Source organism: Gossypium hirsutum, chromosome A08 (genome assembly GCF_007990345.1).
Source record: "Gossypium hirsutum isolate 1008001.06 chromosome A08, Gossypium_hirsutum_v2.1, whole genome shotgun sequence".
Taxonomy (NCBI): domain Eukaryota; kingdom Viridiplantae; phylum Streptophyta; class Magnoliopsida; order Malvales; family Malvaceae; genus Gossypium; species Gossypium hirsutum.
The window spans coordinates 84,442,384-84,458,161 of NC_053431.1; the positions used below are offsets into that span (position 1 = coordinate 84,442,384).

The 15,778-nt window shown below is 30.8% G+C and overlaps 1 protein-coding gene and 1 long non-coding RNA gene across 2 annotated transcripts; both read right to left on the reverse strand.

The window, feature by feature from the left end:
• Window positions 1-5,967: 5,967 nt before the first annotated feature.
• On the reverse strand, window positions 5,968-7,420 carry LOC107948299 (uncharacterized). Its single transcript, XM_016882801.2, has 2 exons — window positions 7,240-7,420; window positions 5,968-7,026 (listed from the first exon to the last, which is right to left on the reverse strand). Exon 2 carries the CDS (start codon window positions 6,860-6,862, stop codon window positions 6,257-6,259), a length of 606 nt encoding a protein of 201 aa, XP_016738290.1. The 5' UTR covers window positions 6,863-7,026; window positions 7,240-7,420; the 3' UTR covers window positions 5,968-6,256.
• A 6,059-nt stretch (window positions 7,421-13,479) lies between these two features.
• LOC121204524 (uncharacterized) lies at window positions 13,480-14,904 on the reverse strand. The gene is made up of 3 exons (XR_005899548.1): window positions 14,764-14,904; window positions 14,573-14,641; window positions 13,480-13,646 (listed from the first exon to the last, which is right to left on the reverse strand). It is a non-coding gene; the product is annotated as an uncharacterized lncRNA (long non-coding RNA).
• Window positions 14,905-15,778: the final 874 nt, after the last annotated feature.

Genomic DNA, 15,778 nt, shown 5'->3' on the forward strand with positions numbered 1-15,778 from the left:
ATGAAAATTCTTCTAGATGGTCATATAGTGGGGGCGAGTGCTTCAGAAGAGACCCAAGACATAACTAATAAGAAGAGATTCAAGTACCTGAAACTGAATTTTAAAATAAGAAAATAAGATATCTCGATAAGTTATGTAAATTCGAGAAAATATGGAACTGAATAATAAAAGGGTCGACAATGGTTTTGCATGCAATATTATTATTGAAATAATGAAATAAAAAGAGGATCCTAAATAGATCTATTGAGAAATATAAATGTAGAATAAACTGATCAAAATAAAAAGATGCAACTCAAGTACAATTAATTTCATGGAGTTTTTGGACCAGTAGTCCAAATATCTAAAGGTATAAAGCCAGTAAGGGTGTAATTGTTTGCAAAAACGGAATAAAAATATGAAGTATTTCGCGAAGTCCTAGCATTGATTATGAAAAGATATAATAGCATTGATTATAAAAAGATATAATATTCTTTTGTGGTGAATGCAATAACCTTTAGATATATTGTAACACCCTAAACTCAGCCTAGAAGTTTAGACCAAATCCTAGATGTTACATTGATCACCGAAGTAATCGTAGGTAATTTTTTTTTTACAAATAAGTTATCACGTCAAACCAAAACATTTAGTCGTTTAAAATTATTCAATAAAAATACAATTAAGTTTATTATAAAACCGGAATTAAATGAATGAATAAAAATTTGAAACGGAGCTTGTACCACAGTTTTATAAAATCTTACAATCCAAAAACCGAATAATAAATAGAAACTAGAAATACACACTGATAATTTTATTTTTCTCCGAGTCTGTCCGAAACCTCCACATACCGAGCCCAACGTCAGAATTCAGAAAAGGTACCTGAAAAGAGAAACACTAAAAGGGGGTGAGCTTCACAAACTCAGTGTGAGTTCAAATCAAGACAAAATCAGAATCACAGAATTTAATTCAACATACTTACGAATATTCATAGAGACAGAAAGAAAACCTGGAACTAGCGCCTTAATAGAACATGACACTGAAGCACACCAATTCACACTCAAACGATCAGAGTATAGTCAAATAGTCTAACACCCAGAACACACAAATAGATGCGTATATAATGCAGTCAAATAGAACCCACCCATCCTGCTAGCACACCTCTCTGTCCCTCGATCACATCCTATAAAAGCTATTTAAGCTCATCCAACCTAAACACACCACATAGGACCTCGAGGGCCCATCCAATCCTACACACCATACATGTAGACTAAGTCACTCAGATATCAATACGCAACAGAGCTGGCGTATGTGCTGTACAGTGCAATAAATCACTGTACGAATATGTTCCAGTGAAACTGCCAGATCAGATTAGAATCAGACTCCCTTCTCTTCACAATTCCACCTAAAACTTATTTTATGCTAGCGTATACATGTGCACATTCTCACAGAACAGTGACACTTTATCAGACAGTCAGACAGATCAGATATGCATATACACCCCGCAAATCAGATTCAAAATCAAACACCTCACACAACAATTACACTTAACACTTAAGCCGTAGCCCAAATCAGAGTCTTAACTACCATTACTAAAGCTTAGCTAAGAGTTGAGGCACACAGACACAATTTTAGATCAGAAACACACGTAGAACCAAATTAAGTACCTTAGAACCACACGCCTATATGCTCTAGCCGTATGGAAATGCCTAGGCAGTGTGGGAGGTCAAAAGTCCATGTGAAGAGGGGCACACGGCCATGTGACTGAGGCATACATCCGTGTGAAAGGAGGCACACACCGTGTGACTGAGGCACACGCCCGTGTGGGCCAGGGACATGGCCGTGGGAACAGACCGTGTAACTCTCTGTCCATTTGTACTAAAATAGAGTATAGGGCAAACACAACCATGTGATGTTCTCATACGACCGTATGTCCAAAAACAAGCCTGTGTGGGATCTTTAAATCCCCAAATTAGCCACACGGTCATGTGGCATCAAACCACTCAAACCCTAATTCCCAAACACACACGCCAGTGTGAAAATCGACAAAATCCCCAAATCGGCCACACGGTCCTGTGGCACCAAACTTGCCGAAAAACCCTAATTCTTGAAAGCACATGGCAGTGTGAACTGGCACATGCCCATGTAGCAACCCAAGTGGTCACGAAACCACTTCGGAACAAGCCAAAATCGCCGATTTAGCCATTGAAACAGCCTCCATCCTTTGAACTAATACTCAAAACCAACAGTTAGAGAACACTTAAGAAATGTCAAAACAATAATTCGCAAAATAAAAATAGTCAAGGTTTGAATCTCACACCTGTTTCGACGATGGAAGAGCGAGATTCTTTGATACACGCGTAGCGAGAACCATTTTCCCAAGGGAAAGAAAGGAAAATCGAAGAAAAAAGAAAAGACCACATAGTAAGAAAATAAAATAAAACAACAAGAAAAAGAAAAGAACGTCCCAGCAAAAGAAAAGTAAAAACCAAAGACAAAATAAATAAATAAAAAACTATATATATTAAATTAAAAACAAAGCAAACAAAACAGAACAAAACTATTCCTCCAAGAAATACACACAAAGACTCAAACTAGGGACCCAGAGGCAAACTAACATACATTCAACCACCAGACCAACAGGCCCATTCTGACACTTAAATGCCCGACTAACCACAATAGCACACTCTTGTCTCTGATCCTAACCACAGAACCTAAAATTCCTAGCCCCAAAATTCGAGGTGTTACATATATTATTAAATTGACAATTCATAAAAGATTTAACTTGCGTCTAATGGTTATTGTTACAACCTTTTATGAATCACTATATAGTAAAGTTTATATTAAAATCCTTGAAGGATTTAGGATGCTAGAAGCATATCGAAATTCTCGAGAAATTGTTCATCTATATGAATTGAAATAATTTGAATATATGTGGTAAATTTGACTTAGTAAATAGTAGTTGAAGGAGGATTATAAAATGATCCAGAATACCTATTTGTGTTTTTATAAAAAAATCATGATTAAAATTTGTTATGATTGTTGTTGAATCTCTTGAAGAGGTCAAAATATATTTTCCCAAATTTCCCTCACTCATGACTTTTAAAAGAATGGTAATATAAATGCTTAGCAAATACATTCAAATAGTCATTTGAAAAACTAGTATTCAAGATTGAATACGTAGAATATGAGAAAGTATGTGATGTTTTCATGAGGGGGAGTAAATACGTGTTGTACTCTTTTTCCCTTAACCAAGTTTTATCCCATTAGGTTTTCCTGGTAAGGTTTTTAATGAGACAACATATTATGCGTATTATAGATTGTGCACTCTTTTTCCTTTGTTAGGTTTTTATCCCACAGGATTTTTCCAAATAAGTTTTTAATGAGGCACATTATCTACCAATGGACATCCAAGGGAGAGTGTTATGAATATCTTATTAAGTGGATGTCCATCATGATCAAGATAAAGTTTTGTTGTACTTTAAATTCTAATAGTTATTAGAATCAGATCTTTACTTCTTTTATACTTCTTATGCTTATAAATAGAGACTCTAATGAAGCATTGTAAATAAACCTTTTTGATCAATAAAGTACATTCTCTATTACTTTCATATTTTCTTTATTCTTTATTATCTTCATCTCTCTTTATTTTATAACAATTAACACTACAAAAAATCTCACTTTTATCGACATTTTTAAGCATTGGTAAAAGTAAAGAAAGTCGCGGGCTTTGACCACCAACTAGGTCGATGCTGGTAGAAAGTATCCGGCAAGCTGATCATGAATACACATTTGTTGGAAAAAGTTTTCACGGCACTTTAACCCTCACTATGTTATTTAAAACATTTATAAATGCCAAAAAATAGGAAAAAAAACACTAAAATCTTTATAAAAAAAATAGCATAACACCTTTAATTATGGATCTTATAATGCTCACATTAATAATGTATATATCTCATATTGAAGTTACAAGGAAGATCAAATACAAGAAAAGAAAACAATGAAATTATCATTGTACATGTAACTTATCTTGACAACAGAAAGTGAATCATTAAAGACAAAACGGGGTTTGTTGCTACCTTTGAAGATCCCATGGTTCAATGTTATAAAGATCAGCATCTTTGATGACATCCAGGTCAATATTTTTCAAGGCAATCCTTTTACTAGAGTACTAATCAACAAGTTCTTCATTTGTCGGGTCTGCATTAAAGTGCCACACTACATAGTATATCAAATACCAACCCTAATTAAAATGCATGAAATATGCTACGACAACTAAAATCGGCTGTTGGCCTATAAACAGTTCAAGAGGGAACCGGTTTAGCCTAATGCAGTCTAATCAATTCCCAATTACAGGAGTTTTGCCACCAAATGAAAAGGAAACAATCAACAAAAGAGATTCATGTTACACACAATATGATATAATTATGAATACCTCAACCTCAAAAGCTCCATTATCAACCATCTTGTTACGACCCTGAGATTCAAGTTCCTTAGTAGGATTCATTCAATAAAAGATATATTCAAAGAAAACAAATACACAGATTAGAAGTGATACATTACTTTGTTGATAAAATGAGGGTTGTTCATCAGCTTTTTCGACAAAACTGGAGTGAATCCAGGGCAGAAATGACATATAGGATTCAAACCAGATACTCCCCAAGCAAACGTAATTAGCTAATGAGATTCTAAAGTTTGAGGTCAAATTGAATACCCTAAGGACCACCATAGGTTCAAAAAGTGCAATGGATTGAGGCGGCTCTTTACCTTAATATACATGACCCTGTAAGAGCATCTATTGGAAACACAAGCGTCAGGATAACCATAGTCAGCCAAAGGTAATATATGATACCTGGGCATCCCCCCTTATTTGAGTTAAACATTGTATTAGCCAACTCAGCAGCAGCTGTCTTTTGGTCCTCCTGAATTAAGATCTATATATATATATATATATATTTAGAAAATGAAATTTTTAAGTAGTGATGACCATCATAGGAATGAAGCCATCAAGTTAACATGTGACTACATAAGCACCTTTTTCGTCTATGAAAGAACAGGACGGGTGGCCTACAAATGGGAAAATAATGAAAAGAGAGGATTTAGATCCAATGAGGAGAACATGTTGAATGAAGTAGATATTGCCACCACAAAACGATCTAGAAAGCATTTCTTACAAAAATTGACAATAAAAGTGCAACTTATTGCATACAAAATCAATGATGGCAGTCCAAATTGATGTGCACGAAATTCAAAAGGCAACTTCTAAATTCTATCAGTAGGAGGCATTTAGATCATGGTATAAGGGGTGGTCCTCGCTACGATAATAATCTAAAGCCTTAGCAATGCAGAAACCTACTCTTAATCCCATTGTCCGCTAGATGGTTTGATTTTCCTCCGTATAATGTGAAGAAAGACTCAAACTTAGCTTGAGATAATAAAAAAAGTCAAGATGTAGATTCAACTTAAAAGCATTTAATTAGAAAACGAAAATGATCAAATAATGTTATCCTTTATATCAAACTTTCTAAGAAAAATCTACCTCTAGCATAGCTTATGATACCTTGCCAAAGAGATAATAGTGATGGAGATGGAGACGAAGACGAAGACGATAGATCAGCAGATTAGAGCGGGAAAAATTAGGGATTCAAGAGAAAAATATGAGAATTCTGAGGAATGGAGGCTGATATTTAATTATTTTGACAAAAAAATTAGGGGTTGTAAGCAAAGAGAGATTTAAGGATTCATTTTGAATCAACAGAAAAGATTTAATAGAGTAGTTGATAGCGGGAAAGGACAGAAAGAACATATCAAGACAAAAATGATGTGACATTTTAATTTGAGTTTAATAGTGCCATTAAATTACTGGCAATTATTTCACACAAGTGTGAAAATAATAGTGCCCTTAAAATCATGTCAAAGATTTTCAAAATGTAGTTCATTTGTTTTGATAAACAATTAAATTTGTGCATTTAACAATTATGAATAAAACCAACATTAATGCAAACATGAAGCTTGACCCCGCTCCATTCCCATTCATAATCCAACCACAAGTAGTCATGCCACTATTTCAATTGTTTACGTCGTCTAACGTTGAAGGAAAAATGTAAGACTGTAATTCTAGAAGTCTAACAACAAGCCATCTTTGTTAGAAGAAGCAACATTAATGCAAACATGAAGCTTGACCCCGCTCCATTCCCATTCATAATCCAACCACAAGTAGTCATACTACTATTTCAATTGTTTACATCGTCTAACGTTGAAGGAAAAATGTAAGACTGTAATTCTAGATGTCTAACAACAAGCCATCTTTGTTAGAAGAAGCATTCCTACTGCTTGACAAACTCCATTGATCCGAAAATCCAACAGAAGTTTCAACTCTATTTCCACACTTAGCGACAGTCCTAACACTCTCAATCAATTCTTGAGTCCGAGCTTCCTGTGACAAAATTTCCAACAGCTGTTCTGGGGTGATCACTAACTTCACTTTCCAAAACCCATTGTCGTCATGCCTCGACAAAACATCCGTATGAGACCTCTTCAGTGTCCCCTGACCCTGATAATCACATGACATCCTGTAAGGCGCAACAAGAGATGCCGGGATGCTGTTCGACCTTAGATGGCCTTCTCGCACAATCTGGCCGCTATTACCTGAACTTTCTTTGCTGTGAAGTGGAAGTAGATAGTAGGATTTCCCAGGGAGGAGTTCTTCATGGTGAAACAGTGGTTTCCAAAAGAGATCTTGGCTTCGAAAAATGGCGTGCCCTGGGAACTCATCTGTGATGGTTCCTGCCGTAACGAGACCTGAAAACTCCATGACTCCACCGTTTGATGTTATGACTTTGATCACTCCATCACCTTCCCCCAAGCCTCCAAACAAACAGTTCCCCATCTTGTTGTCATACAACAAACAATCTCAAATACCGTATGATCTTTTCTTGGTTTTTTGTATGTTGAAATTGTAAATGGAGGAGTATTAAAGGGAGGAAAAGTTATGGAGCAAAAGAAAAAATATATCGTCGGTGGGATTCTTCTTTAGACCTTCCTCAATCCAACCTTTGATAACACAAATCAAAAAAAAAAAAAAAGCATAAAGAAAAGAAAAGAAGAAGAAGAAGAAGATATGCCACCACTATCATCATTAGGTTTATTAGTTAGTGGCCCAACTATTCATACATGGAAAGCAAGGTTTTCTAAAATCAAATATAATTTATTTTATTCCTACAATTATCTCTATGATATGAAAATTAAAAGAAGAGGATTCATTACTCTGTATTTGGCATGATACCATGGAAATAAATAAACCAAGCCTCATCAGTCATCTCATCACTAGCAGCTCCTAAGATAAAATGGTGCGGCTAAGCCAAATCTTCAGTCTTTTGGGACCCATGTAGCCCGAGAATCCTAGAGATCAACAGAGCCGAAAACAAACTGGACGTTGTTCTTTTTTACCGGATCTTGTTCTTAGTTTAAAGGTCCAGTACAAGTTTTTACCCGTTTTATTATCAACTTTTTATTTTTAATTTTTTGAATTTTGAGGTTTTTAAAAAAATTTATTGATGCCCATACAAGATAAGTTCTAACATGTATGCATTAAGTATACGTGGATTCACATTGGTTATCACATTAATATCGGTAAAAATTAATATTTTAGTCAGTATTTTTTTAATGGTTAAATTTAACTATAAAAAAATAAGAATTAAATTAATAAAAAATATAAATATTAAGGACTAAATTTATCATTATCTCTAATTTAAATATACTAAAAATATATATTATTCAAAAGAAAAATATGATTTAGTTATGTGTTTATTGCAACATAAATGGGGCAGAGAAGCATTTAGAGGGAAGGAAAAAAGCAATGGTCAATGAACAAAAAAACAGGTCCATTCAAGCTTCTTTATCACTTTTTCGTCAATTTACTTTTGACAGCTTTTGGAACTAAAGTTAAATATAAAAGAGACAAAAATTACACCAATGACCAATTTGTAGGGTTCTTCAATGGTTTCTAAATGTAATACATTCTTTTTTCATAACAAATTATTAAATAAAAATTGATGTAATCTCCTAAATTCAAGTTTAATGTTTAGATCGAGTTGTAGAGGTTACAATTGAAGTTATAAAATATGCATGTTAATGTGATATTGTTAATACGTGATTTTTTTTTAAAATAACAAATATCTTCTCAATCACGTTTTGAAGTCTTTATTGTCTGAAATTAAAGAGCTCGCAAATTGTCTATGATGCTTGTGTCTGATACAATTTTTCTCAAATAGTATAATACCTCACAATATGGTGCAAAAAAAACTTTTCCATTTACATAAGTAGTATCAATTTAATAATATTTGAGTTCACAGTCTAAATAATTTGTAGTTTTAATTATATAAACTTAATTCGGGAAAAAACTTATATTAAGTTATATCCTTTTTATAATATGTAATTTAAATAAAAACAATAATATAAAATTTATAATATATAACCTTTATCAAAATGATTTTATAAATTATTCAAAAAATTTATTACACTTCTTATAAATGATAGAAAATTTTCCATAATTTTAGAAAATTATTTTTTTATAAATAAGTTATGACAAAAAAAGCTATAACATTTTTTTTATTAATAGGTATATATATTTTATAATATATAGTATGGAAAACAATGGCGGAACCAATGGGGGCTAGCAGGACCCCAACCCCCTCTAAAATAGAAAATTTTAGTTTAAGCCCTTTATAATTTATAAAATTTTAAATTAGTAAAAAGAAAAATTGCACTTTAACCCCCAAAAATAATAAAAATTTGATTTAATCATTTAAAAAATTATAAAGATATAAATGATTAAAATGGTGAAATTACATTTTTGCTAAATATATATAATTTAATTCTGCCTCAAAAAAAAATTCTAGCTCTACCACTGATGGATAAATAAATAAGTTATCTCCATTCTTGGCCATGACTTTTTATAAATAAATATATTATAACATGTAAATTATAAACTTTTTCACCATAACTTTAGAGTTTTTTAAGATTTAAATAATATAATTTTTTGTTATAACTTTATAAAATACAAAAATGTTTTTATAATATAATTTCTTAAGATTTACAATATAATATTTTTTCTATAACACTTCTAAACACTTATACGTGTTCATGCTTATAATATAATTTTTATAACTTGTATAAAAATAGTTTTTTAAAATTGAATTTGAGTGTAATTACTCCAATTCTCACTCTCTCCCTAAAAATTAGAAAGTGTAATTGGTGTGCTCCAATTACACCTAATTCAATGGATCCAACAATTATAATAATTACCCAAACATGTCACAATTGTATAATTGTAAATAGTTACATCCAAATTCAATTATTAAACGTCTTTTCAAACACTACTTTAATAAAAATAATTAAAACATAACTTTTTAAATTAATATATGCACCATATCTAGAGTAGTAATATATCACAACTAATCACTTGGTTGTCATATCTATGAAATTAAAATTAGAATCTTAATATTTATTATCAATTGTTATTTTTAGAATCCTTCTATAAGAAGAATTTAAGCAAATCGATCCATCTATCATTAAATGAATCAATTTAGTTTTTGTACTATTAAAAAGAATTAAATAAGGTTAAATTGATAAAATTAACATTTATTTTTTAATAGAATTAATATTTTTATTTTTTTATTATTCTATAAATAATTTTTTTTGTTTGAAATAGAAATGCTATTAAAAATAAAATTAAAGATATTTTTTCTATAATAAATATTAACTATATTACAATTTAAACTCATTTAATTATTTTTACTAATATAAAAACTAAATTAATTCGCTTAATAATATAACAACCAATTTTTATAAAATTATGACTTTTTGGTGAGAGAAAAAAACAACATAATAATGCATAACAAATTTATACTTTAACCGACAATATGGGAAAGATGAGGATAGTGGGAGACCGCGGAATCCGTGAGAAGAGCCATCTAGTCGGCCCATGTAATGAATCCCGCTAGAATTTGGCTACTTGGCTCCTTAATGGTTAGCAAGTGTTATGAATATATAACAAAAGTGGGTCGAGAAATTAAGCTTGAATCGAAGAAAACAACTTCTGGCCGCCATTGTTGAAGGTAAGATATATATAGCAAGAACCTCAGATTTTACAATTTAGGTTTCCAACTTGATAGTTGAATCAAAGGTCCACTAGTTTTTATTATTATGCAATTTGATGCCGTAAGTCTAGTGAAGGAGGGTTTTCCTAAATAACATTTCTTATTACAAAAAACTTAATGCTCCCTTTCACTTTAATGCTTAATTATTTTTTTTATACTTAAACCATCCTCTATTGTTCAAATTGGCCCACACCATTGAAAATTAAAAGACGGACACATTGTACCAATAGAATAGGCCACGTCTGTCTTCTTATATATTTTTAATTGATTAAAAAGTAAAAAAAATCATATATAATATATAAATAATTCACATTTTCAAAAAAATTTAAAATTTTGTAAAAAATGGAAAAAAATATTTAAATTTTAGAAAATTGAAAAAAATTAAAATTAAAAAATATATATTCTTCTCTCAATATATATTCTAGAAATTTTGTAATAAATTTCAAAAAAAATAAAAGACACTAAATTCTAAAAATTGAAAACAATAAATCAAAAATTCACAAAAATAGAAAAAAAGTTTAACTAAAAAAATATAAAGTCCAGAAATTGAAATTTTGAAAACTTTAACTCAAAACTTGAAAAATAAAAAAAACCAAAATATATAATTTTTTAGAAATTTATAATAATTTTAAAAATTACAAAAAAAATACAAATATTTAAAAATTATGAACATTTGAAATTATTTAAAATTATTAGACAACATGGTGAACTATCCAAATGTACTTTTTAGAAATATTTAATTTTTTAATATTCTTTTTTTATATATTATATTTTAATTTTAAATTTTAACTTTTAATAATCCTGAATGATATATGGCACTTTTTTATTGGCTGAAAGTGTCATGTAGTATATTCTGATTCACGTCGCATGTCAACTGAATTTTTAATGTTATAACGAAAATTGAATTAAATCTGATAATAAAATGATAAATTAGGTATTAAAATGAGATAAAGTAAAGTTTAACTATCAAAAGAGAAAATAAATGTACGTTGAGGGGAGGGGGACAAAGTTAGCGTTAAGCCTAAAAAAATACCATTCATTTAAAATTGACTTAATACCTAATTTGGCACATGTATTATAGACAAATTCTCAATTTGGTATTTTGAAAAAAAAAAAAAAAGATTAGCCCGTGGAATTTCCTTTATCCATTTGGTAGCCAATTCTAAATTTTCCTTAAAAAATGTTCAGTTAATCAATGAAACGTTGACACATGTCAAGAAAAAAAAGTAAAAATTTGGTTAAATTCTATAAAAATTCAATAAAATCATAAAAAATCCAAAACAGTATCTGAAAACTTTGAAATTTTAAAAAAACTTAAAAGGTCATAATTTATTTTTGAAAAATTGTAAAACTATATATTTTTTTGTAAATGATAATTATGAGAAACTTCAAAATTTTAAAAAAAAATCATAAATGATAAAAAAAACCCCTTAAAGTATCTAAAAAATTGAAAATCTAATAATTTATTAATGAAAAATATAATAAATATTTTTAAAAATGATAATTATGTAGAACTTCAAAAGATTCCAATAAAATAAAAAATAAAAACCTAATGTTACAAAAAAATTCAAAATTCAAAATTCAAAATGGAAAATTGAGAATTTATTTTGAAATTACAATGAAGTATAAAATTGTTGAAAAATGCTTCCAGAATAAATCTTGGCAAAGGTACGTCGGGTTCATCAAATAATAATATTCTAAAATATTTTTTAAATTTTTGATGGGATGAACCTGGTACTTTTTTATGTCCAAGTCATAAATTATATTTCTATTAATTTCATACTATTTTTTAATTTAAAAAAATAAAAGAAAATCTCAAATTCTTAGGTTTGTTTTAGAGATTAATGTTTTCAAAAATTTTTAGAATTTTATGAAAACTTTTAGAGAATTCTTTGTATTTTTTAATATTTCTAGGTTTTTGTTAATATTTAAGATTTTTTTAATATTTTAAAGGAAATTTGAATTTTTCCTGACATGCGGCAGTGTTTGATTAGCCGAGGAGATTTTCTTAACAGAAATTCAAATTGGGGCAACGTGATGAATAAAAAGGAAAGCACATGGGCCAAAGTGACCAAAAAAATTATTGAGGTGCCAAATTGAGAAGTTTTGCATATTACAAAGGCCAAAATAATTATTTTGAAATTTTGATCCTATTCCAATTTTATGCATTGTTTTTCTAATTTGGTATGCAATTTTAATTGAATTGTTTGAAAGAAAAATATTAATAAATAGTTAATTTTCTATCTTTATTTATGAATTATCAAAATAAATATTTAATTGTGAATTTGTAATTGGTCTTCCATTCACATGTGTTTCTTCCCCCACGAAAACGGGCGACAAAGTAGCTAAAAAGTGGTTTCTGCTTTGGCCCAAAACAATCCAAGTCAACACACACATGAAAAGTGCTGATTTGTTCCAACTATAAATTTAGTAAAATAAATTCAAAATTGCATACTTCACCTTGACTGCATTTTTCATTTAATAATATCTCCCATTGCTGAAAATGCTGCCTCTCCGTCAGAGCTATGATCAAGGACAACTACTCCCTAATAAAATTCCTTATTCAATGTTCAAAAACATTTGTCTCCAAGAATTTAATCTCTATAATTTTAAAATACAAATCCAATTAATAACAATTGAATCTTAATAATTAATTTTTATGAAAGTTCATTAATGGAATTAACAAACAAGACAAATACCTAGAAATAAAAACAGAAATATTAAGTTTTAATGTCCAAAAAGTATTTGGACTGAAGGAAGAATTAAACCTTTTTTTTTTCATTTTTTTTTAGCATTCTAACCACGCCCTTCTCTTTTATTTATTTCTTCAGAATTGAAGAATTATATATTTCCAAGTAGTTGAGTCGTAATAACCACAATTACCATATAAAATGGTTGAGGTAATAAAATGCAAAAATGCATGTGAACAAAGGCGACCCTGCTTATTAAATGACAATAATGGTGATTTAAATATTCTAAGTCAACCAAGGTTGCACATGGATTTTGAATAAAACATCTAATCCTTCTATTGTAATTTTTTAAATGTGATTTTTTTAATTATATTAGTTTCGAAATTTGATAATTTTTTTGATTTAATTCTTAAATTTAGACTCCATTAAATTGTGATGGTATGATACTATGAGTTTGTGGCATGTTATACCTAAAATTTTTTAATAAATTTTTTTAATTTTCGGTAGATGACATAGCATTTATAAGAATATCACATCATTACACATTATAATGGAATTCAAATTTAGAAACTAAATTAAAAGAATTGTCAAGTTTTGAGACTAATATGACCAAAAAAAGTATTAAGGACCAAATTGAAAAAAATTGACAAAGTTGAGGGATTAAATATTTTATCTCATTAATTTTTTTATGCAACACCCCAAACCCGGTCTAAACATTATGGTCAAATCTAGAGATGTTACAAAAGAGATTTATAAAACCAACATTGTACTAATGAAAATCCCGTTTAATTTGTTACTAAAAGAGTCCACATTTTAGGATTACCTGAACAAAACAGACAACAGAAGTGAGTTTTCAAAAGCTCAATGTGTAACTCAACAGAAACATACATGCATATAATTTAGATTTCCAACATAACACAAAAGAAGTAGACATAAGTCCTTAACAGAATCAAATCATATAGAATCATGTCGATATGCAAAGTCCTACCCCCATCCTCTACACACCAACTTCGACCATCCCAATACACCATGTGGGGTGTAAAACACACACCCATCCCTACACACCACATAGTGTCTATACAACACTTATCAGAATAGTTTGTAGCCAAGCTGCCAGTATATCGGCGAAATGTTGCCTCACATAACACTTTCTCCACATAAACAAATCCCACCCGATATACAGATAACAGATAAACAAATATTAAAGAATTAACATGTCTCGCATGCCTGTATTCATATATCATACATACTTATACAAAACAGTCAAATCATACATATCAGTTTTTTAAATACTCAAATCAGTCTATCAGATTAGTAGATCTTCCTTTACCAACCTTACGAAAGGTCCATAGTTGATCGAAACGACTTGTGTGACCCTAAGGTAAAATACTAAATTTTGGGCCCACATGCTCATGTGGCCCCATACGCCTAAATTGGCCCTGCCTATGTAGCTCACATACCCAAATTGGCATAGGCCGTATGACCTACACGGCTATATACTCACCCACCATACGACCGTGTGTTGCACATAGCCGACCATAGGGCTAAGCACACACCCGTGTGGCGTCGACAGGGCACTTTTTCGGCTTTCATCGAACTTCATTTTCTTACGTTTTCGTTACAAACCTAGTTTTTTTTATGCCACAGTAAACCCGAGACTTTTGAACCCTAAAATAGTATACTAGACATCGTTTTAGCAATTTAATTTACGAATTCATCAATAATAATTCAACAAAGCACCCAACTTACCGTCGACGAAAACCTCCGCTGACACAATTTAGGCAGTTGGAATGAAACCCACTGCTTCACAGCTTTCTCCTACATAGCAATGGTTGTAGAAAATTAGATTCCCTAACTACACCATTACGCTTTTACCAAAAGAATAAATCCAAACGACCTTACAGAAATCGAAACCTACAAACAAGTGAAACCCCACTTACCAAAACCACACGGAGAACACTAAAAATCTAGATGCAATGATAAGAATAACAAGTTGTGGACAGATTTGAAGGGAAACAAAAAAGAAAAGAAATTGCAAAGAAGGGAAAAATGGGGAATGTTAGGAAGAGAGGAAATATTTTTGGGAAAAGAAAAATAAAAATTTTAACACAATATCACTAATTTCCCCCCAACTCCCCACTAACCCACTAACCAACCTAATCCCACCAAATCCACATCCAACTATCTCAGAGTTCCAACTCTACTGAAATTCTATCAGACAACCGTTGTAACACCCCGTACCCGAGTCCGTCGCCGGAGTCGGACACGAGGGGTTTGCAGACTTAAATCACTTCTTTGCAGTCCAATTTAAAAATTTCCAGGCAGTTGGCTAACTGTGTCACTATCACCTTAAAATCATATCTTGAGTTCTAGAACTCAAAAATCAGTTTCGTAATTTTTCCCTGAAACTAGACTCATATGTCCATCTACATATTTTTTCTAGAATTTTTGGTCGGGCCAATTAGTACAGTTTATTAGTTAAATTCTCCCCTGTTACAGGGTGCGACTACACTGACCTTCATGCATTACGATTTGGATATCTCCCTGTACAGGGCTTCAATGCTGATGCCGTTTGTTTCTATAGAAACTAGACTCAAAGAGGAATCTATAAATATATGGCATGACTCCTAATTATCTCTGGTTAATTTATAATGAATTTCCAAAGTCGGAACAGGGAATCCAGAAACCGTTCTGGCCCTGTCTCACGAAAACCTAATTATATCTTAACATACCACTCATATGACCGTTTCGTTTCTTCCATATGAAAGTGGATTCATCAAGGTTCATTTAAATAATTTATTCACTATTTAATTCTATTCCTACTATTTTTAGTGATTTTCCAAATCTACATCACTGCTGCTGTCAGCATCTGCCTTTAAGGTAGACTTTACCTATTTCATAGTTTCCATGATTCAACTAGCCCTTTTAGCATAAATAGCACAAATTATGATAGTG